The sequence below is a fragment of the Pseudorca crassidens genome, chromosome 1 (genome assembly GCF_039906515.1).
Source record: "Pseudorca crassidens isolate mPseCra1 chromosome 1, mPseCra1.hap1, whole genome shotgun sequence".
In the NCBI taxonomy this organism is placed as follows: Eukaryota; Metazoa; Chordata; class Mammalia; order Artiodactyla; family Delphinidae; genus Pseudorca; species Pseudorca crassidens.
The window spans coordinates 109,012,556-109,033,971 of NC_090296.1; the positions used below are offsets into that span (position 1 = coordinate 109,012,556).

Consider the following 21,416-nt stretch of genomic DNA (forward strand, 5'->3'; position numbering starts at 1 on the left):
AAACAAAACCGCATTTAACCCCCCAGCTTCCCCTTTCTGACCTAACCTAGCTATCAGGAGAAAAGAAAGAAAACGGACAGGAAGAAAAATCCAAACCTTTCAAATCATCTTCTGGAACAATAGAACACACAAAATAATCCAAGAAAGAATAGGGCTGATTTTTCTAAGACCAAATACATACTACTAGCACTATCACTGAAGGACATTATCATATTTTAAATTGACATCCTAATTATATTTTTATTAAGACAGTAATTAGCAAAAATGAAACCCTATGCTTTGAATACAGGGTAGTAATGAGAAATTGATGAAGAAAATACAAAAGTCATTTACTGTTGATTACTAATGACTTTAATGGAACTAGAACTAATATTAGATTAATTCTATTGTTTTAGTCCTTCATAACTTCGTCTTTCTAAAATCAAAGATTTAAATTCTAAATTCTCTAGTTTATATCACGGCAGAACATTAACTCTGCCTTCTGTCCATCTTTGATGGGATAGGTGGAGGATTTTTCAGAATGAATTAATGCTTTAAAAAAACTCTATCATTGCTCTATTATTCCAGGATACTTTATAACCAATGATAATAAATAGAATTTAACTTGAATATTGGCCCAAGATAATTTTTTGAAATGAGGATACTTCTCTCTTCTCAGTAGGCCATTGCTTACTGATACTTTTGGGGTCTGGTGGCATGACTTATGAAGGTGGCTGGCGTGATCCGGGCAAGGGATAATTCAGCCTTGTCAGTTGGAAACCTTTGGCTCTCACCTTTGTTAGTATTCCATCTTCTCGGTGATTCTTCTGTAGGACGTGTTGAAGAGCTAGCTGAATTTTCTGTTGCAGCTTTTCAATTTTGACCTTTTCCTGCAGCCATGAGCGATCTAAATATGAAAAACCATACTCCTGAGTATTCTTCCAACATGGTGTCAGAACACCCCAACTCCTCCTGACTCCTAGATACAGATTATTACACCACACTGCAGAGTCAGGGACTAACAGGCCACTTTCACCCCTCTTTCAAAATTTGCTCCTAAAGGAGTGAAAAACTGATCTAGGACAGTTACAAAACAGAGTGTTAAGCCTTTCCATCTTTACTGACACTTGAAAGAAGGAAGGATCCTCCCTTTCCAAAAAGACAGCCATTTAAATCTAAGGCCATGCTCGGGCGAGTGCAAATGAAACCACCATGGCCCTTAAGCCTTTCTAATAGTTATGTTTCTGAATGACATACTCATATCAATCCTGCTAAGTCTTTCTGGCAAATATGAAAATTGCCTTATAGTCCAAGGCAACTGAAATTGTCAAGAGAGTGCCAAATGAATTAGGATTGTTAATTTAGGATAAAGTCTTTATGTTTAAGAATTCCAAAACAAAGATAGCAAATTTGCAAAAGTGATTATCACCAAGAGGCAGTACTGGTTGAAAACATACATTAAATTCAGATAGGCTTGTGGATGACATCCAAATGGATTTTCTTTAAAAAGCAGAATGTTTTAAAAACCATGTTATCTTGGAGATCGGTGTTGAAAAGGGCACACCTACTCTACCACAGCATTTCTCTTGGTAGCAGGAGGTTAACTGTAGATGGGATTTTATTCAATTCTCATTTCTTAAGATTTTATCAGAATGGCATGAGGTCTTCTTAGAAGCGTACATGTATATGTATGTGTGTAGCAGGGGACTGTTGTCTGAAAAACTTAAAATTAGACTTAATAAGGGTGGCAGTCCCTCTGAATAGTCTATAGCCATTGTAAGTTATGTACTTGTAGAAATTCTTTACCTGGACAATTTAAAAACCATTGTATTTGGTTATCTTACCTGCTGACATCAGGACAAATGCAGAAAACAATGCAATTTCATCTTCAGTCAGGTGCATAGAACATAAACTCTTTCCAAATTCAAATACAAAGCTAATAAAGTCTTCACAACCTGCCAAAATTAAAGACAGGTTAGGAGTTTGGTTATTACCCTAGGAGAAAAATATGGAAGAAGGTGAAGAGGGATGTAGCAGTTGAAGATCAGAGGGAATAGTAATAACATTTCTATAGTTTAATACTTTCAAATGTTAAAAGAAAAATCAGTTTAGCCACCATCACCATTACCACCAACATCGCCACCATCATCATCATCTGCAATAATGAGAGTGAACTTCTGTTGTGTGATTACTGTGATAGGTGCTGCTCTGAGAGGATTCTTTGGGGATTCTACTATTTCACAACAGCCCTATGAGGGAGGTATTATTGTTACTATCCCCATTTTAAAGGCAAGGAAATGGACTTGGAAAGAAAAGGAATGTGCTGAAGGTTCCACAAGTAGGAAGTGACAGCCTGAGATTCAAAGCCAGCTACCTGACTTCAGAGCCCACACTCTTAACCAACAGAGTCTAACAGCTATAATCTAACTGAAATGTTAACGTCACTCATTTTTTTGTTTTCTACTCTATTCTATGTACAACGCGCTTAAAAATGAAAACAAGTGACACATTATGGTGGTAAAACCATTATAATTTTTTTTGTTTTTGGCCGTGTCACATGGCATGTGGGATCTTACTTCCCTGACCAGGGATTGAACCCATGCCCCCTGCACTGGAAGCACAGAGTCTTCACAACTGGACCACCAGGGAAGTCCCTATTTTAACTATTACAGAACTGAAAACACAGAATGTGAAAGTCCCATAAAATAAAAACCCACCCCCACAAAGCTGGTTAAGTTGGGGTCTGTTCTTTCAGATTTCCATATTATGTACATATAGTTAAATGTCAACAGGCTAGGGACTTCCCTGGTGGCGCAGTGGTTAAGTGGTCCCCCCCCCAATGCAGGGGACATGGGTTTGAGCCCTAGTCTGGGAAGATCCCACATGCCATGGAGCAACTAAGCCCATGCATCACAACTACTGAGCCTGCGCCCTCGAGCCTGTGTGCCGCAACTACTGAGCCCGCGTGCCGCAACTATTGAGCTGCGTGCCACAACTACTGAAGCCTGCGCGCCTAGAGCCTGTGCTCTGCCACAAGAGAAGCCACTGCAATGAGAAGCCCGCGCATCGTAAGGAAGAGTAGCCCCTGCTCCTCGCAACTAGAGAAAGCCTGAGCGCAGCAACGAAGACCCAACGCAGCCAAAAATAAATAAATAAAACAAAGTGTCAACGGGCTCTTCTCAAGTATACATACCTTCCGTCATTTAATTGTTTTTAAAATCACTTAACAACATATCTTGGATACCGTCCCATTCTTCTTAATGACTTTGTCTTACTTTAAATTACAGAAATCTAAAATAATTTACTTTTAAAGTATATGTCACAGTTTCACTTAGCTATACTTTCTTTCTTTGATAGCTCATTAACGGTTGCTATTTCACGGGTATGGAAGGGCAGACTTTTAGCTCCTTGCTTGATTTTATGTAGCAAATCACATCCTCTAGTTTATTGAATAATATATCCCCTGCAAACCTGGTTCTTAAAATCTGGCAGGGAACTGGAAGGATATAGAACATAAATTTCTTCGATTACCAATTAGATAAAATGAAACTCTAGACCCTCATGTGTAACATAGACAAAAAGCATTTGAGCTGTGTATATTTTCTACGGCGATTAACTATAAAGTAACATAGGTATAAAATCCTTTAACTCTTATGTCCAAAAAACCAATCTCCATTTTGTTCAAGAAGAGCTTTCACCCAACTCCCATCTTTTCCCTTAGTCCTGATTTGAAGACAAAGCACCCAGAGATTTCCTTACCTAAGGATTTGAAGACGTCGGGGCTAGCATATTTCCCATCAAAGTACACGGTATTGTTCTGAGAGTCAAAGGCACGGCACATTCTGATAAATACCACCTCCAGAGAACCTGAGCAAAGGCAGAAACGGGGTGGGTTATTGTCTTGGTGAGTTGATTCTGACCACAGAGACCCCTTTCTGAGTCAATGGGGCTGGGCTTAACTAGCAGGCTCTCAGTCACCTTAGCTCTCTATTTAAAAGAGCAGCGTTCATTAGAGTAATTAAAGACTTGTGCCAAAGCTAAGGCCTGTATTACTGAAGAGAGACTGATTTATGAATTACTTCTTGGGCACTTCTCTGTCCTGCAATAATACAGAATCTCAGAGTTGCGAGAAAAACATGGACTCCTGTTATTAAAACAAACAAAAACCCAGGGATGTCTCTCTGAGTTCCACGAACAGCCTTCTTCCTAACAGCTTACCAAAACCTCCTGAGGACCTGAGGCACAGAAACAAAACACGGGTGATGGTTAAAACTGTGGAATGCAGGTGTCTTTCAAATTAATCTTTTCACCCAGAGGAGAAGCAAAATGGAGGGAATGTTTCCTACAAATAGCTCAAAAACCTTAAAAAAAAAAAAAAATCTCTCAGTTTCTGCTAAGAGAAACTGAGCTATTATCATTTGGAGAAAAACTGTTCTCGACACCTTCCTTACCAAGCATTTCTTTAATAAGCCGGTGAAAGCAGGTTAGTCAGAGATCTCAAAATTCACTTGCAAAGCACATACCTGCTTTGAGAAGCACAATTTGATCGTTTTGACACAGTTCCATAAATCCATCAATGCGTTTGGCAAACTCCACCACATACTGTATAGCTTCTGTAATTTTGATGGCACACAACTGCCACATTACCTCCCGCTGCTGTTGAAGAGGGAAACACATTAACATCCCCATTACCCATACCCTTGACACAGTTGTTTTAACTGTTCCTATCGTGTAAAATCCTTCTTTGGAAATGGATCCAAGAAAGCTAGAGGATTTAAAAATAATCAGTTGGCCAGTTACTCCCGTTATAATGACTGCTTCCAAGTTCTTCCTGGTCTCCTCCAATTCCTCTCTTACCATTTTGGTGGCAAAGGGACAGGGGGAAGATGTTATGAGCATACATGCAGCAGAAGATGAAAACGGGAGTCAAGAAAGCAACTCACACCACTGATTTAACCCTGGGCCATGGAGAGCAGCAAAGTAGAATCTCCTTGTAAGCAATTATTTTGCCTTGGGGAATTTCACACCACTTTACTGGGGGAAGGGAAGAAAAGGGGAGTCAGTTGTATTTACTGTGCACCTGCTATGAGCTGGGTGCTTTATGACATCCTTGTCTCATTTCATTTTCACAAGAATGTTTTTCCATTTCCCATAAACGGACACAAATGCTCACAGAGGTTTCACAGCTAAGAGGTATTGGAGGTGGGATTCAAATCCCAGCATTTCTGACTCTGAATCCCATTTCACACACCTTGCTGCTGTTTACTGCTTTCTTGCTTCCCTTTGTAATTCTGGTGGCTGGTGCTACCTGCTATCTCAAAGGTAAACAAGGTGATGCGCTGCTATTCCCCCAACCTGTCCTGTTTAATTCCTTTTATATACCCACTCTCCAATTTAGTTACAGGCTGACCTGGATCCATCTTGTTGCTCACTTATTTCCCCAATCTTAGTTTAAGACTGTTTCTACCAATACAACAGGATGGAAGAAACACTGAATTAGGAACCAGGACTCATGGTCTAGTCCTGATGTTTTCACTCTCAGCTATGTGCCAAGGGATGGTCGTTTCCTCATATGTAAAATGAAGAGGAGCATTAACCTTGATAATCTCTACAGTACTTCCTAAGCCTGAATTTCTATGATTATTGGGAAAAATCACAGCATTTTCTTTTACTAAAGGCAGAATGGAAAATTAAAAGTCCTCCTTCTCCAGCCCTGCCCTCCCATTTAGGTAATTTGTTGATCAGACTGTTTTATAGAAAAAGCTAACTGGCAGTACTACTTGTCAGCCTCATGTTGCTAGATTCAGACTGGAATTAGAATCATAGCTTCCAAACTTTTTTTTACACATATTCTCTAAACTCCTCCTTTTTAACTTCGGAACCATGAGGCTGAGATTATTTTACATCAACTTCTGGACCGTGAAATCTTCCATTGTGGTATCGGGAAAAATCCCAATTCTTTGAACCTTTTGGAAGCTCCTTAATCTAGCTCCCTGTTGACAAATGATAGGACATATGTGTATAGTCATAGGAACAATAGAATCTGTGTGCTATTTCTGAAATTTCGCACACTGACATCTCAATAAGGTGATAAAGCCCCAAGAACGTGATCAGCTCTGGAAAAAAGATTTTTAAATAGAAATCTGCTATCTGATGAAAAACATTCATTCTTTGGTCTGTTTGTATTCAAACCTCCTGCACAAACACCCTTCCCAACATTGCCTCAATCTTAGGTAAAATTCTTCAGTCTACCTTGTTTTGGTAATTCTCAATCTCCTCCTGCAGAAAGGTCTGCCACGTTATCTGCTGGAGCTCTTCTCTCAAGTATTGGCAAGTTTCCAGATGTGATTTAGATATATTCTGTGCAAGGTGTTCTAAGGAGAAAACAGGACATCACAACATGAACAGCCAAGTTCTTCAGGGTTTTCCCTACTTAATATTTGATTTAAAAAGTAACAAGTATAAAGCAACATGGCTGAACCAGTTTTAATGATCTCGACATATTTAAGTAAGCAATTTGGAACTATTCTGTATTTGGGGACATGAGGATAAAGGACAGGCAAAGCCAACATTTAGCAATAAGGCTTGGCATCTTCAAAGACTCTCCTGACCTGACCTTCTCTGTGCCTTTACACCAGCGTCTGGGAGTGAATGTTGGAGTTGAAAATATTGACCTAGAGAAGTGTGAAAAATGACTGACACGACCTGTACTTGGTGTTTTTATGAAGACAGATCTGCCATATACATTGACTGGTGGAGGATTACTCTTGAAAAATTAGAAAATGGTATTTTTGGGGGGACAACAACTACGTGTTTCTTTTGTTTTTCCTGCAAAAATGGCAGAACAAGCATTACTGAAGCCTACTATGTCACTATATATACATACATATATATATATGGTGTGGTGGTTAAGAGATGAGATGGACTCTGGACCCAGACTGCTTGGGTTTGAATCTCAGCTCTGCTACTTAGTAGCTATGTGACCTTGGGTAAGTTACTTAACCTCTCTGCGCTTCGGTCTCTTTATTTGTAAAGTGAGGAAAATACTACTTAATTTCCTATTTATCATAGGGCATCTGTGAAAATTAAGTGAGTTGAGCACTTAGAATAGAGAGGATAACATAGCATCTGCTACATAAACATTTGTTCTTATTATCCTGAAGTGTACCGGATTTGAAGATATTAAAAGAAATAGATGGCAAATAAGTTTCTCTAGGGACTTATAACCTGGTGAACATGTACATACATGCTGAAAGGACAATTCAAGACACTAGACAATAAAGCATGAAGTTGAATTCTACTAGGAGAGAAAGAAAAATAAAAACATAATAGGTGCTGTCAGAGAGATGAGGGGAGTTAGGGGATGCTTCCTGACAGAAGAGGAACATTTGGGTTGGCCCCTGAAGGAAGGGGAGGATTTGGTAGGCAGAGGCCAGTGTGTGAGGCAGTGGACCAGTTCCACGTTCAAGGGATGGTAGATGAAAGAATGGATATGGCATCCACAGGAGACAGGAAGATGTGATAAAGTGATGGTGTCAAAACAGAAATATGGGTAGAGAAGAGTCCACATCCTGAAGGATCCTGAATGTTGAGACTGAGAGTATGGACTTGATTAACAAAAGGAGTCAGCAGGAGTCTCAAGAGGGAGCTGACATGCTGAACACTGTATTTGGGGAAACAGAACAAGCAGTTTTGTCATTGGTGGACTGGAGGCAGGAGGATCAATTAGAAGGCTGCTGAAATCTAGATGTAAGGGACTAAGAGCTTGAAATAGGTTGCTAATAATTGTTATGGAAGGGAAGGACAACTCAAGAAGTATTTTAAAAGAAGAACTGACAAGACTCCAAGAATACAAAGCCATACCCCAAAGTGATGCCCCTCCCAGGGTCTTGAATATATAATAGGAAAGTTATTTAAAACAGTGGTGCTGAGGGCAAACTTAGCAACACTAGTAAGAGTGTCTGTTTGGAAATTTGTTACTGCTTACGTCAAACAGAATCAGATTTGTTTGTGTGAAAACAGAGCAGGTTCACCTAAACAAAGCTCGAGACTAGAACCTCCTCAGAGATTCTGAAACACTGAAGCACAATAAACCTTAACAGCTCTACTTGGCAACACACAGGCATGAAAACAACATAAGTAAATATCGTAAAAAATAAAACATAAACAAAAGAAAAAAATTAAAGGAGACAGAAACTGAGAGAGAGAAATTATGTCTATGTCTTAGAATCAGTGACGTGTGTGAAGAGAAGAGGGGAATAAAGACAAAATAATGGGGAATCAGAAACAAGAAAATAAGTGTGTACATAGTAAATTCAATTTTTGTAAATATGAAAGAAATGATGAAGGCAAAGTGTTCACAGGGAAGCTGGGAGAATCCTAGGAAGGGAAGAATGGGAAGAAGCTCACAGTATTCTCTTCCAGATCATGCTCTGTTTCCAGTTAATATGGTCAGCATCTTCTTGTTTCACTTCATCCTAAAAATTGTCCCCACCCATCCCTACCTATTTGAGTCCAGCTTTTAGAAGCGACAACAAATGATGCAATGTCTAATGACCAGTAGAGGGCAGTGGCTGCATTCTCACCAGCTGCCTTTGATCAAAATTCATACTTGATTTGGCAAGTGTAAGATTTTAGACTCTGTGCTGTTTTTAAGTCTCCATTTCAGCAAAGGAGAATATGGTCAGACTGAGTAAAAGCTAAGAAGTTAGTGTGGTCTCTCAGACAAACAGTCTGGAATAGTGAAATACCTTGGAACTAGGAGTTAGGAGACCTGGTTTCTGGTCTGAGCTCAGTTGGGTAACTCACTTTGTGACAGGCAAATCAGTTCACCTCCTCAACTATGATGGCTTCATCAGGACAGCCAAGGTCTAGATACTTCAGATGGAAAATCCTGTCTTCTGAGAAAGTCACAGATTTTCACAGTGGTATGGAACTTTAGGTATCATCTGGGCCAAACTCTCATCACTTTGTAGATAATAACATTAACAATGATGATAAAAGTTAACACTTGGGTAGAGGTTACTATGTAAACTCTATATAACATAGACTCATATAACAGACTAATATAATATACCTACCTACATCTATATATATACATTTTCTCTCTCTCTCTCTCTATATATATATATATACTGTGTATATATACAAATATTTTTTCTTAATCTTCACGACAACTCTAGGGGGAAGATACTAGTATTATCTCCATTTTACAGATGAAAAAACCAAGCCACAGTGAGGTTAAGTGACTTTTCAAGGTGTCATAGCTGGCAAGTGGGCAGTGATTCAAACATACACAATTTGGCTCCAGAGTCTATGCTCTGAATCTTTATAGTCCATGGGTAGGGAGACTGCAGGTTGCAGAGGTAACATGACTTATACTAGGTTGTACAACCTACAGCAAAGCTAGGACCACAACCCAGAGAAGCTGACTTCTTGTCTCATGCTTTGCCCAACATATCTGTTATCTCTTATGTACAAGGCTTTAGTTATTAATTATAGTCATAAATGCAGTTAGCTTTTTTATTTTTTATTCCTTTTGGCTGTGCAGCTCGGCTTGTGGGATCTTAGTTCCCCGACCAGGGATGGAACCTGGGCCCATGGCAGTGAAAGCACTGAGTCCTAACGCTGGACCGCCAGGGAATTCCCCAGTTAGCTTTTTTTTAAAAAGGAACCTAGGTAGTTTATCTGGAATGTATAATTCAGGTACTAAGTGTACATCAAGGGCAAAATTTCATAGCCAGGAATGCAGATGTATTTCCACTAACAGTAATGGATTAGTAGGTACTATTGTTGAAAGATAGAACTGAGCTTAGGATATGTTAATTTACAAGTTATTTTCCAATTGCACAAATGGTTTCATTTGTTTCAAATCTGATGATAAAATTTAGCCTAAAATGAAGTCAAGTTAGTTAAAGAAAAGAGTCGGACTTAAGCCCCCAAGGAAATGTCAGGGAACTTCAGAGAGCTTTGAAGAAGTAGCAGCAAGGTCTCTGGCTGCTTTTACGCTACTCTTAGCTCCTCAAACCATTTTGCACCTCTAAGTGGGACAGAAAATCAGAGCTCCATTATATCCCTTTCAACGAAATTCTTGTTTAGTTTTGGGTTTGGGGCAAATCCTAGCGATGAGTTAGTTTTACTCATCGTGGAAAAAAATGCCACAATTACGTGTGAAAAATCCGTAGTTTAGGAGAACATGGAGAATGGATGAGGGCACAGGGCTCTCAGACTCACTGGGAGGTGACAGCTGTAGAAGAGGAAAGGGATTTGCGGGTGAAGGAGGGGCTGGGGAAATCGGCTGACTTCTGGCTCCACTCAGGTATCAGTGCACATTTAGCCCAAGTGCCATGTTCAAGGGACACACTTAGGCCAAGCGGTGTGAGTTTATTTCTGGGTTGAACATTCGACAAGCAAATGGCATAGATTCACTAGAATGTATGATAAAGTAGAAGCAAACCTAAAGCAAGCTAGGTCATTTTTCACTGTATCATGTCAGTTTTCAATCAAATCCTTATTCATTTCTGAAAATTTTACTTTCATTACAGCTCTGCTTAAGGCTCAGTCAACCAAGATCTCACGACAAAAACGGAAGGTTTTTGTTCTAGTTCAAGAAAAAAAAAAAAAAAATCAAGCCTAGCTCTGGCTCAGCTTGGCTTCTAGTTCAGAGGTTTCTCTGTTAATCAAAAGAGCTGTGATACACCTTTAATGCTGTTCAGTGGTTAAAGACCAGGCTTAAAATGTCCCTGCTCCTGAGGATTTAAATTTAGACCCATAAAGAGGTGCTTGTGTAAAAACCGTAAAGAACATTCAATTTGTTCTATTTGGAGAAAGATTTTACTGGAAATATAAATTTCACTTTAAAAATGTTTTATGGGGTACAGAGGTGGAGAAACCGTCTAAAGAACACAACCGTTATTTCTGTGAACTAAGGACGTCTGTGCTCAAGTCAGAACCTGCTGGTTCTTTTCCATGTGAAGTCTTCCTTCTCTCTTCGTCTTAACTTAGTCATCTTCATAGCAACTAATTGAAATATCCCAAAGGATTATAACCTTGTGTGAGGAACCATGGGGAGGAGTAGATCAAATTCTCAAACAGTAAAGGTCCTTATCAAAGTTTCTCTAATAATAGTGCTGTACTTAAAAATCGATTAAATATAACAGAGGATGTTATAACACAACTTCCTTGAAATGAAAAGTTTTCCATTGTCTGTGTTAACATTTCTAGGTCACATCTCCCAAGAAGCACCAATGTCACAGGAATAAGGAAATGACAGGTTTTTGTGGGGTTTTTTTTGGCATGGTGAGTCTTCTATGACATACATCAGTTTTGCATTAATATCCATCACCAAAACATTTTGGCAAATAAAGAAGCCAATTTCCCTTTAACGATTATAGAATGTGTCAGAGTTGCAAAACTTAGATGCATACGGGGACTGGGCAGTGATATAAATGCCGAGAGTGGGATGGGCCCATTTCAAGGCGTTAGGCCCTAAGTGGTACCAGTTGGTTGTTGCCATTCCCAAATGCTGGTCCAGTGTAACTAGATCATGTTTTTTTTTCCTTCCACAAGAAACTGAAAATCTGAACTTTCAGGTGGAATTGTCCAGGTTTAAAATTTTAGCAACCAATTCAAAAATTGTAAAGCTCTGCACTGGTCAAAAACCCATGTCTATGTGCCAGGTTAAGTCTGTGGGTTGCTATTTTTATAACTTTTGGTATAAAGCAATACTTAGAACATAACTAAATCAGTGGAGTTAATGGGGCCATTCCCTGAACTTACAGTTTTCTGTGGAATTTAAAGATTGTTTTACGTTCATATTGTCTCAGCTCTGATGCTGAGAGGTCACTGAGTTTCTTGGATATATGATGGGAAACAGTGGACAGTCAAAACCAAGGGGGCAGGTTGGAATTATGAAGTGGTCCAAATGGTAAAGGTGACTCGCCCTTCTAGATGCATCATTTTAATAACATAACTCATTAAAGGAAAGTCAGACAAATCCCATTTCCTTCAAATGGCACAAGTAGTCCATCCCAATGGAAACACGGAAGCCATTACCTAGTTCTGCCATGGACACAGTTGGGGACGTCTCTCCATTGGTGAAAGAGCAGTAGGGAAAGAAGCCTGATGCTGGTGTGTAGTCACATATTGGTTCTGGTTTGATTCCGTTGATATCAAGACCTGACTGGTCCGGGGAAGGCTGTATGTCCAGGTAGAAGCTGCTGACGGCAGAGTCTGCCTTGCTGCCCTCGGGGGTGTGCCCGTCAATGTAGCTGCTGAGGTCGTCGTGAAGCTCCGTAAGCCCGTTGGCCGAGATGCTGTAGGTGGGAGTCAGCGGCTCGGCCTCTCCAGGCTGCTGTTGGTGGTCTCGCTGCTGCTGCTGCATCCGGTGTTTCTGTACTTCTGCGTACAAGCTGTCTCGTTGCTTTTTCGACATGCGGCCAAATTTTACAGCTGGAAGAAAAAAGCCAAGGCACACCATATACAACACGCTTTTCTCCATGATCCTCTCCAGCATGCTTTAGGAGTTCCTTTGAAGTTGCAGACAATTCCATCAAAAACTACACAACCACAAAATAAGGATGTGATCCTGAGGTGAAAATAAATGGTCCCACCTCACACAGGCTTGTTCCACATCCCAAACAGCAAAGACACATCCCAGAGGAGCTGCGTTTCAGAAACAGACCCAGGGCTGGTACAAGAGACCCAGAGCAATGACCACCTACGTTTTTGTGCTGTCACACAACTCCAGGCTCAGTAGGAGCTACTGAAATGCGACTTAATGGGCTTGTTCCCTCTCTACCCAGGTAGATGGTCTAGGTCTAGATGTTTCTTTTCCCAGTGTTCAGACCACAGCACAGGGACAGACAGACTCACGGAGGTGTTATTGGGGCACAAGCGCTCAAACCTCAACTTGCACTCATTTCACTAATCCGTATGCTCACATGAGTTTCTTCCTGATCAAACAGCCAAATCTGGGGCTTCCTTGAGAAAGCTCAAAAGACTGGACGCAGCATTTGCAATTCCATGAATTACATCTCTTGAGTCTATGCCCTCTGTTGCTCCTGGGTCTTGAGGTCCCTGTGAGACCCTTGGACCTGTCTTTTTAAAATTATTATTATTCTTTTAACATCTTTATTGGAGTATAACTGCTTTACAATGGTGTGTTAGTTTCTGCTGTATCACAAAGTAAATCAGCTATATGTATACATATATCCCCATGTCTCCTCCCTCTTGCATCTCCCTCCCACCATCCCTACCCCACCCCTCTAGGTGGTCACAAAGCACTGAGCTGATCTCCCTGTGCTATGCAGCTGCTTCCCACTAGCTCTCTATTTTACATTTGGTAGTGTATATATGTCCATGCCACTCTCTCACTTCGTCCCAGCTTACCCTTCCCCCTCCCCGTGTCCTCAAGTCCATTCTCTATGTCTGTGTCTTTATTCCTGTCCTGCCCCTAGGTTCTTCAGAACCTTCTTTTTTTTTTTTTTAGATTCCATATATATGTGTTAGCATACGGTATTTGTTTTTCTCTTTCTGACTTACTTCACTCTGTATGAGAGACTCTAGGTCCATCCACCTCACTACAAATAACAATTTCGTTTCTTTTAATGGCTGAGTAATATTCCATTGCATATATGTGCCACATCCATTCATCTGTCGATGGACACTTAGGTTGCTTCCATGCCTTGGACCCATCTTTAAAGGACACTTTCTGCTGTACTCATTCAGCCTCAAGTAAAAAGAATATCAGAATTTTGGAAAGGGCAGACTCTGTGGAAGATCCCCATCGGGAGAATTTGTGTGTGCAGCCCTTCTCCGTGAGATGTGTCCCTATATTTAAAGTGGAACAGTGACTGGAGTAATTTTCCAGTTCATTTAGAATCCCAAATGATTTCTCCTAAAACACCCAGATAATTGAGAAAAAAAATCCTATGATTTCCTGGTCTGAACCCCCCACTAACCCATTTATTTCTCAGCCTGACTCTGTATGTGTAGATAAAGCCGCTGCTGGAGGGATTAAAACCTCCTAATTGATTATGGTTAAATTGATATCTGACCAGGTGGATGAATTCACCCATCTGACCATCAACATAATTCTATGAGTCTTGGGGCAGGAGGCAGGAAAGATGGAAGTGAAGTTGGGAATCAGGGCCCACTGTCCAGGCCAGCTGGTGGATCTTTTTCCTGCCAAGGAGGATGTGCTTTCATTTTGCACAGAGGAAACAAGTGAGCTGGATTCTGGTCAATTTCCAGTTTCCACAACTCAGGTGACAAACTTGGGTGGGGCTGGTTAGATAGCAGTCAGGCTGATGTAGGCTCTGAATTTCAGGCCTATAATTGTATAAGTCCCCAGATTCACTCCAAGTCCACAACAAAGTGTGCTGTCACTTATACGAGAAATCTCCACAAGGCATACTGAAGGTACTTAATTTTTTTTGAGAAGAATACTCTGGAACCCCCAAGGGGATTAATACCCATAGGGGAAACTTGTTCTGCTATGACTCTGAATTGCGTTTTAACTCTTTTCTTAATATTAACAACAGTGATCATACTATCCCATAAGGGAAATGAATGGATCAGGTTTTTTTTGTTTTTGGCTGTGCTGTGCGTCTTGTGGGATCTTTGTTCCCTGACCAGGGATCGAGCCCACGCCCCCGGCAGTGGAAGCCCAGAGCCCTAACCACAGGACTGCCAGGGAAGTCCCTGGATTGGGTCTTGAGAAAATACACACAGAACTTGTGATTTTTAACTTACAGATTCATGAGATATACCTAATTTTGTGAGTTTAGTGCCATTGGAAGATGAAATCTGCAGAGCTGCATATCACAGGATTTCTGAGAATACAGTGTAAGTTCTGTGAATTGCATCTTCCAATCCCCAAAACTTCACTTTGGTCCTACAAATTCTAAGAGGTCACCCTGTGTACAACTTGTGCCTGGGTGGGTCCACAGGCTCCAAGAACGTCTGATTATGGGGAAAGGAGACCTTCAGAATGCCTGCCCAGCAGTCTGAAGTTATTTTTCCACAGGCTGAAACTCCACTGGAAGAGATGTTTCCTTCAAAGAGATCTCTCAAGAGAACCAGCCAGCCAGTATATTTGCAAAAGTCCTTAAAATGTATCCACTACACTAACTGCCCAATTTCCTTATATAAGAATAGTCTTGAAATCTGGTGTTGATTATTCCGTGCACTTAAGACAGTCTTCCAGGAAGATCCTGAACTGTTTTGCAAATGAATGGTAGATGGTCTCTAGTTCTTAGAATAGCTTCTCTTAATGAAAAGAACATTTGTCACTTGGGCATGCTTTGCACTATTTTCACACATACTGTATGTACAAATGTTTGACTTTGGATCCAGTTAGCATAAAAGCTAATTCATCCCAACTGCCAATAACCTTACTAGTGTAAGACATGTAACAATTAGCTCTGGCTTGTGTTTTCTGTGGGGAAAAATGCTTCTAGAAGGTATCCTTTTTAAGACCCTCAGGTTACACTTACCTTCCATCAATTCATCCACATGTAATGTTTTAAACCAGTAGTGTTCCCTAACCTTTCTGGCACCAGGGACTGGTTTCATAGAAGAAAATTTTTCCACGGATGGGGGAGGGGGGAGATCAGGCGGGAATACGAGCGATGAGGGAGCGGCAGATAAAGCTTCACTAGCTTGCTGGCCTGCCGCTCACCTCCTGCTGTGCGGCCCAGTTCCTAACTGGTAATGGTCCATGGCCTGGGGGTTGGGGACCCGTTTTTTTTTTTTTTTTGCGGTACACGGGCCTCTCACTGTTGCGGCCTCTCCCGTTGCGGAGCACAGGCTCCAGACGCGCAGGCTCAGCGGCCATGGCTCACGGGCCCAGCCGCTCCGCGGCATGTGGGATCCTTCCGGACCGGGGCACGAACCCGTGTCCCCTGCATCGGCAGGCGGACTCTCAACCACTGCGCCACCAGGGAAGCCCAAGGGACCCCTGTTTTAAACGTCAAAAATCTGAAGGTGTTCTGACCACACAGACAACTCTCCTCCATGCCACCCTCGCCCCCCAGCCCCCCATCAGCCAGTGAACTGACTGGAATGGTTTATGGAGGAGAAGTAACTGCTGTGACACCCACAAAGCCTCCAGAGGAGGAAGGGGTGGAGGGGACATATTCTGGCAGATCTGGGTCCAGGCTTCTGAGGGCACTTTCACAACCCCGTGCTACTGTACAACGCAGGCTGCGGGTGCTCACCATCTCGAGACATCCCCACGGCAAGGCATTTCTGTAATCGACAGTGTTGGCAGCGGTTTCTACTGGTTCGATCAATCAGACAGTTCTTCTGACGAGGACACGAGTAGGTGGCATTGCTTTGCTGACTTCTCCTGAAAAAGCCCTGTGATTCAGTTATGAAACAGAAAACAGGTTAGTGTCAGCTGGAGCTGAATGATACTAAAGGCAAGAAACGGAGCGCCACGCAGCATGCACATTTAATGGAGAATTAAACTGGTAGCACAATCATCCTGGAGACCATTAATGAAATTAAAGTCACTTCTTTTTCCTCGAGTCAAATTGATCCCCAGAGCCCAATCCTGTGTCCCTTACACATGCAAAGCTCTCTTTAACTGCAGCAGACAGCTGCCTGTGTAGAAAGCACAGGGTTGGGCCCTCTTCTTGGTCTCTGATGATCAAAAGCTGTGTGCTTAATGAAACGGTACCAAGGCACTTACCTTTAACCTTTATCTCCAAAACATTTTTAGTAGAATACACACAAAACACCCTTCTGGGGTGTCCAGATATAAGAAGATGCAGCCTCCCCATAACCCAGGTGGCTGCAATCCTGGTACACTGTGCTCATCTCAACCAGACCACGTAAATCCACCATCTTTTAGGCGTCTTCCATTCCTCAAGTCAGAATCTACTGCCCCAAGAAGTTAAGTGACACTTGGAAGGATTATCTTGGCAGATCAATCAGACTGGGAATACTCTACCCTTGACAGTTTGGAAATACCATGTGTTTAGAATCATGGCCTTGAAGATTGAACAAATCCAATCTGATGTTCATCAAGTTCCACTTATTAAGCACTGTTTTGGAAATAAGGACCTGTACTAAGATGCGTAAGGAGTACTGACCTCAAGGATTTCACGAATTCATTCACTCATTGATTCATTCATTTTTGCTAATTTCTTGAGCTGAATTCTTAGTAGCTCATTAATTTTCACTGCTGTTTCTTTTCTTAAAGCTGCAAGGGTTCCTTTTAGTTACGTTTTGGTAGCAACCCACAAGTTCTGCTATGTAGTATTTTCATGATTATTCAACCTGAAATATGCTCTAGTTTTCAACAGCTTTCTTCTTTAATCCATATGTTCTTGAGAAGCACACTTTTAAAAGTTGAAGTATAGTTGATTTACAATGTTGTATTAGTTTCTGGTGTACAGCAAAGTGATTCAGTTACATATATATGTGTATGTGTGTGTGTGTGTTTATATATATATATATATATATATATATAGTTCCCTCTTCTATACAGTAGGATATTGTTGTTTATCTATACAAGCACAGTTCTTAATTTCCAAACATATGGGGGGTTTGTTTCTGGTTATCTTTTGATCGTTTACTTATCTCTCAGTGGTTTTCCAAACTAGGGATGTACTCTGAAAAAAAAAAAAGAAGGTAACCAGAGTCATTTCTATGAAGCAGAGCCATGGAAGGTACACAAGAGTAGAGTCACCTTCAAATCTTTAATGGCAAAGACAGATGATCCCAACCAAGGGGACACTAGTGGAGAAGGTAAGGTAAAATCCTGAAGAACTAACAGAGTGACAGAGTGCTGGGCAAACTGATAAGAGCACTCTCTCACCAGAAGATTTTTCTGCAGGCCAACTTGGCAGTTCTATCAAACTCCTTAAAAACATGCCTATCCATTGAACCAGTAATTACCCTTTAAGGAATATATTTGAAAGGAATGTTAAGAATGGTACAGAGATTTACCTATGGATGTTCATCACAGCACTATCGGTAAGGGAAAAAAAAATTAGAAAGACGCTAAATGTCCAACAGTAGTGAATTGGAAGAGTCATACTGGATATCTATACATTCAGCAACCTTTAAAAACGGTGTTTTAGAAATACAATTATTGACATAAAAAGGTTATTAAAAATATACTTCTGAATTAAAAAAAAAACAGCTAAAGAACTAAACAACATAATCCAATTCTGTAGGGAAAATCCATATATTGAACATGGAAGAAACTTTGGAAAATTATGCCCTCGAGTGAAAAGAACAGCTGGCACTGGTTGGTGGGGGCATGAGTGATCTTAATTTTCTTTCTGTTCATCTGTGCTTTCTGATTTTTCTACAGTATGTGGGTAGAAAGGTATGTGAGCTACTCAGGAAGAACTATTCAGTACATCTGCTTTCTTCTGTGATGGCTGGGAACTTGGTGGATTAAGTCACGGTTACGATGGATATGACCTCAGTTCCCAGTTCTTTCCTTTTGGAAACCAACTTAGGATGGGAGGGACAGGCACTGACCTCTTACCACCTCTCTGCCAGGCTGCTCACTGACCAACATGGGCAAGGCTGGGGGCCCAGGGTCTCAGACTGTCTCTCTATTGTACTTCAAACCTCCCTGATATCAAGTCTGGCCTCTTCTGTGAGGCAATCTCTCTCTTCTCAAAATATCTAAAAAGCTGTGGGTTTTTTTTTTTTTTTTTCTCTGTTGACAAGAAAGTGAGAAGTAAAGCTTTCTTTGGGGCTTAGTGGAGAGAATTCAATAAAATATAAATGGTAACAGAGGCAGATAATCCTTAAAAAGAGATACCAAGAGGTCACCTGTCTAGGTATTCAGTTGAGTCGGAGACACATAATCTCTGTCAAGGCTGAAAGGTGTTTATTACCTTCTTGAGACTCCACCACCTTCAGACCCTCCATGTTTGCTGTCACTGCAGGTGCCTAGGATCGGGAATTATTTGCTTTTCCTTTAGCTGACGCTGAATTTTTCTTTTCCTTTAACTGAGGCTGAATGAGCCTGCTCCATTTCGTTCTATAATCGTCGAATATGGAGAATGTCTACACAATCTCTCTTTTTTCTTTAAATGGAACCAGTACTTGCAGGCTGCCAAGTTATCTCCCAGTACCTTGTCTGTAGACCGAATCACAGCATCTGTCACCTTTCTTTCTAGGTTCTTTTGTACCTTTAGTATTTCTTCTTAGGATCCTTTCCAGTTTCTCCACTTTCTTAAAAAATCTGAAATCCAGGACTAGACACAGCTCTTTTTTTTTTTTTTTTTTTTTTTTGCGATACGCGGGCCTCTCACTGTTGTGGCCTCTCCCGTTGCAGAGCACAGGCTCCGGACGCGCAGGCTCAGCGGCCATGGCTCACGGGCCCAGCTGCTCCGTGGCATGTGGGATCTTCCCGGACCGGGGCACGAACCCGTGTCCCCTGCATCAGCAGGCGGACTCTCAACCACTGCGCCACCAGGGAAGCCCCTAGACACAGCTCTTGAATAATGCTTGGATCATTATCAAAGGAAAAAAAAAAGGCTACTCTTTAGTTTTCACATACTAAACTCAAGTTAACATCAAACCACCACTAATGAAATTCCAGGATGTTAGCACAGACGCTATATACAACCACTAGTTTGCTCGGCTACAAGAGAATTCTGGGAGGGCATAACGATAATGATAATGATGATGATGATAAGAGAGATCTTAACGAGTGTCTGTATTAATCATATCTTTTTATTCTGTATTTTTAATGCTTTGACATCTTGAGGTCTTGATAACCCAGGAGCAAATGACCCAGGAGAGATTATGCTTCCCAGGACTACCTAATTCCTAGAAATAGCAAACAACTTGCCTGGGAGCACACCTTTTACATGCAGACCAACCGATCCAGAGCCCTAACATCCAGCCACCTCCTCCGATGTTTCCCCCTCATTCCATCTGCCTCCTGACTGACCCTGGTGCTTTCCACTGTGGTCCTCTGTGTGGCATGCTGTGCCTCCTGTTTCAAGGGACCTATGTTACAACCAACTTCTCTTTTTAAAAATTTTTATTTTATAGTGGAGTATAGTTGATTAACAATGTTGTATTAGTTTCAGGTGTACAGCAAAGTGATTCAGTTATACATATGCATGTATCTATTCTTTTTCCAATTCTTTTCCCATTTAAGTTGTTACATAATATTGAGCAGAGTTCCTTGTGCTATACAGTAGGTCCTTGTTGGTTATCCATTTTAAATATAGCAGTGTGTACATGTCAATCCCAAACTCCCAATCTATCCCCCCCAACCCTTCTCCCTTGGTAACCACAAATTCACTCTCTAAGTCTGTGAATCTGACAAACTTCTCTCTTCACAGCAGTCATTCTTTGTCTATATGTCTCACCTACTGGATTAAAACCAATCCCAGGAATCGTTAAAACAGAGCTTATTATTTGCTAGGCACCTTGTGCTTTACACGGATTTCATCACGTAACCTTGACAAGAGCAACACGAGGCAGTTGCTATCATTTTCCTGGTTTTTAGGTCAAAGAACCTGAGGCTTAGAGAGAGAGGCACTAGCTCAGAACCCCCCCCACCCCCTTCCCCCCCACCCCCCCGCATGGGGGTAAAGCCAGGATCTGAATTTAGGTGGTTTAATTCCAGAACTCACACGTTTATCCCTTTTGTTATTTTTCTGCTTCCTTTGGGTGTCAGAAGGATTCCCACTTGGGGGTTCTCATAGAAGGCAATCCTGAAAGGAGGCAGTGTCAAGACACAAGGTATGCATGACAAAAGAGCGAGACTGATCTGCTCTGAAATTAGCGTTTTCCTTCAGGTTAGCCCCTTTGGCTGGCCACGGCGCCAATGCCCAGGCATTTTACAGATTCCTCTTCTACTGCCACCTCCTGATGTGGGTTATTCACATGAGGAAACCAGTCTCACGATTTCGTGATTTTTCCCTCATTTCTGACTGGGAGGATTATGTCCCCATTTATTCAAGTTACTTTTACTCTGGCTTGTTTAGAAAACAAACAAAACAATAACAACAACAAACTCACTTCAAGGACACACAATCACTATCGTTAAAGACGTCTGAAAAATGCCATCAGTTGCAAGGCAAATCAACGAGGTTTTCCACATGCTCTTGGAGCGACAGCACTGAGGCTGGGACCAACGTTTGGAAAAGGACTACACTTCTTCGGATGCCTCAGCTTTGTTTTTTGTTTGTTTTTTATTGATGTACAGTGGATTCACGATGTTGTGTTAATTTCTGCTGTACAGCAAAGTGACTCAGTTTTACATATATATATATATATTCTTTATTTAAATATTCTTTTCCATTATGGTTTATCACAGGATATTGAATATAGTTTCCTGTTCATGGATGCTTCACCTTACTCTTTAAAACACCATTTATTTCTCACTGAGTCATTTGAGCAAATGACTGTGGAAAGTTCAGAGAATGGCAGTGCTAAGAACCAGA

General features: G+C 41.2%; 1 protein-coding gene across 2 annotated transcripts in view; it reads right to left on the reverse strand.

Annotated features, from left to right (window-relative positions):
* The window catches only part of RORA (RAR related orphan receptor A), a 185,566-nt gene that overhangs the window by 9,504 nt on the left and 154,646 nt on the right, over nt 1–21,416 (reverse strand). For both annotated transcript variants that reach the window (XM_067749080.1, XM_067749071.1), the window contains exons 3-9: nt 16,200–16,341; nt 12,034–12,429; nt 6,232–6,353; nt 4,503–4,635; nt 3,739–3,846; nt 1,824–1,934; nt 774–886 (exon numbers count right to left, since the gene is read on the reverse strand). In XM_067749080.1, coding sequence (XP_067605181.1) covers nt 774–886; nt 1,824–1,934; nt 3,739–3,846; nt 4,503–4,635; nt 6,232–6,353; nt 12,034–12,429; nt 16,200–16,212 — 996 coding nt within the window. In that variant the 5' untranslated portion in view covers nt 16,213–16,341. The remainder of the gene's footprint in view (nt 1–773; nt 887–1,823; nt 1,935–3,738; nt 3,847–4,502; nt 4,636–6,231; nt 6,354–12,033; nt 12,430–16,199; nt 16,342–21,416) is intronic.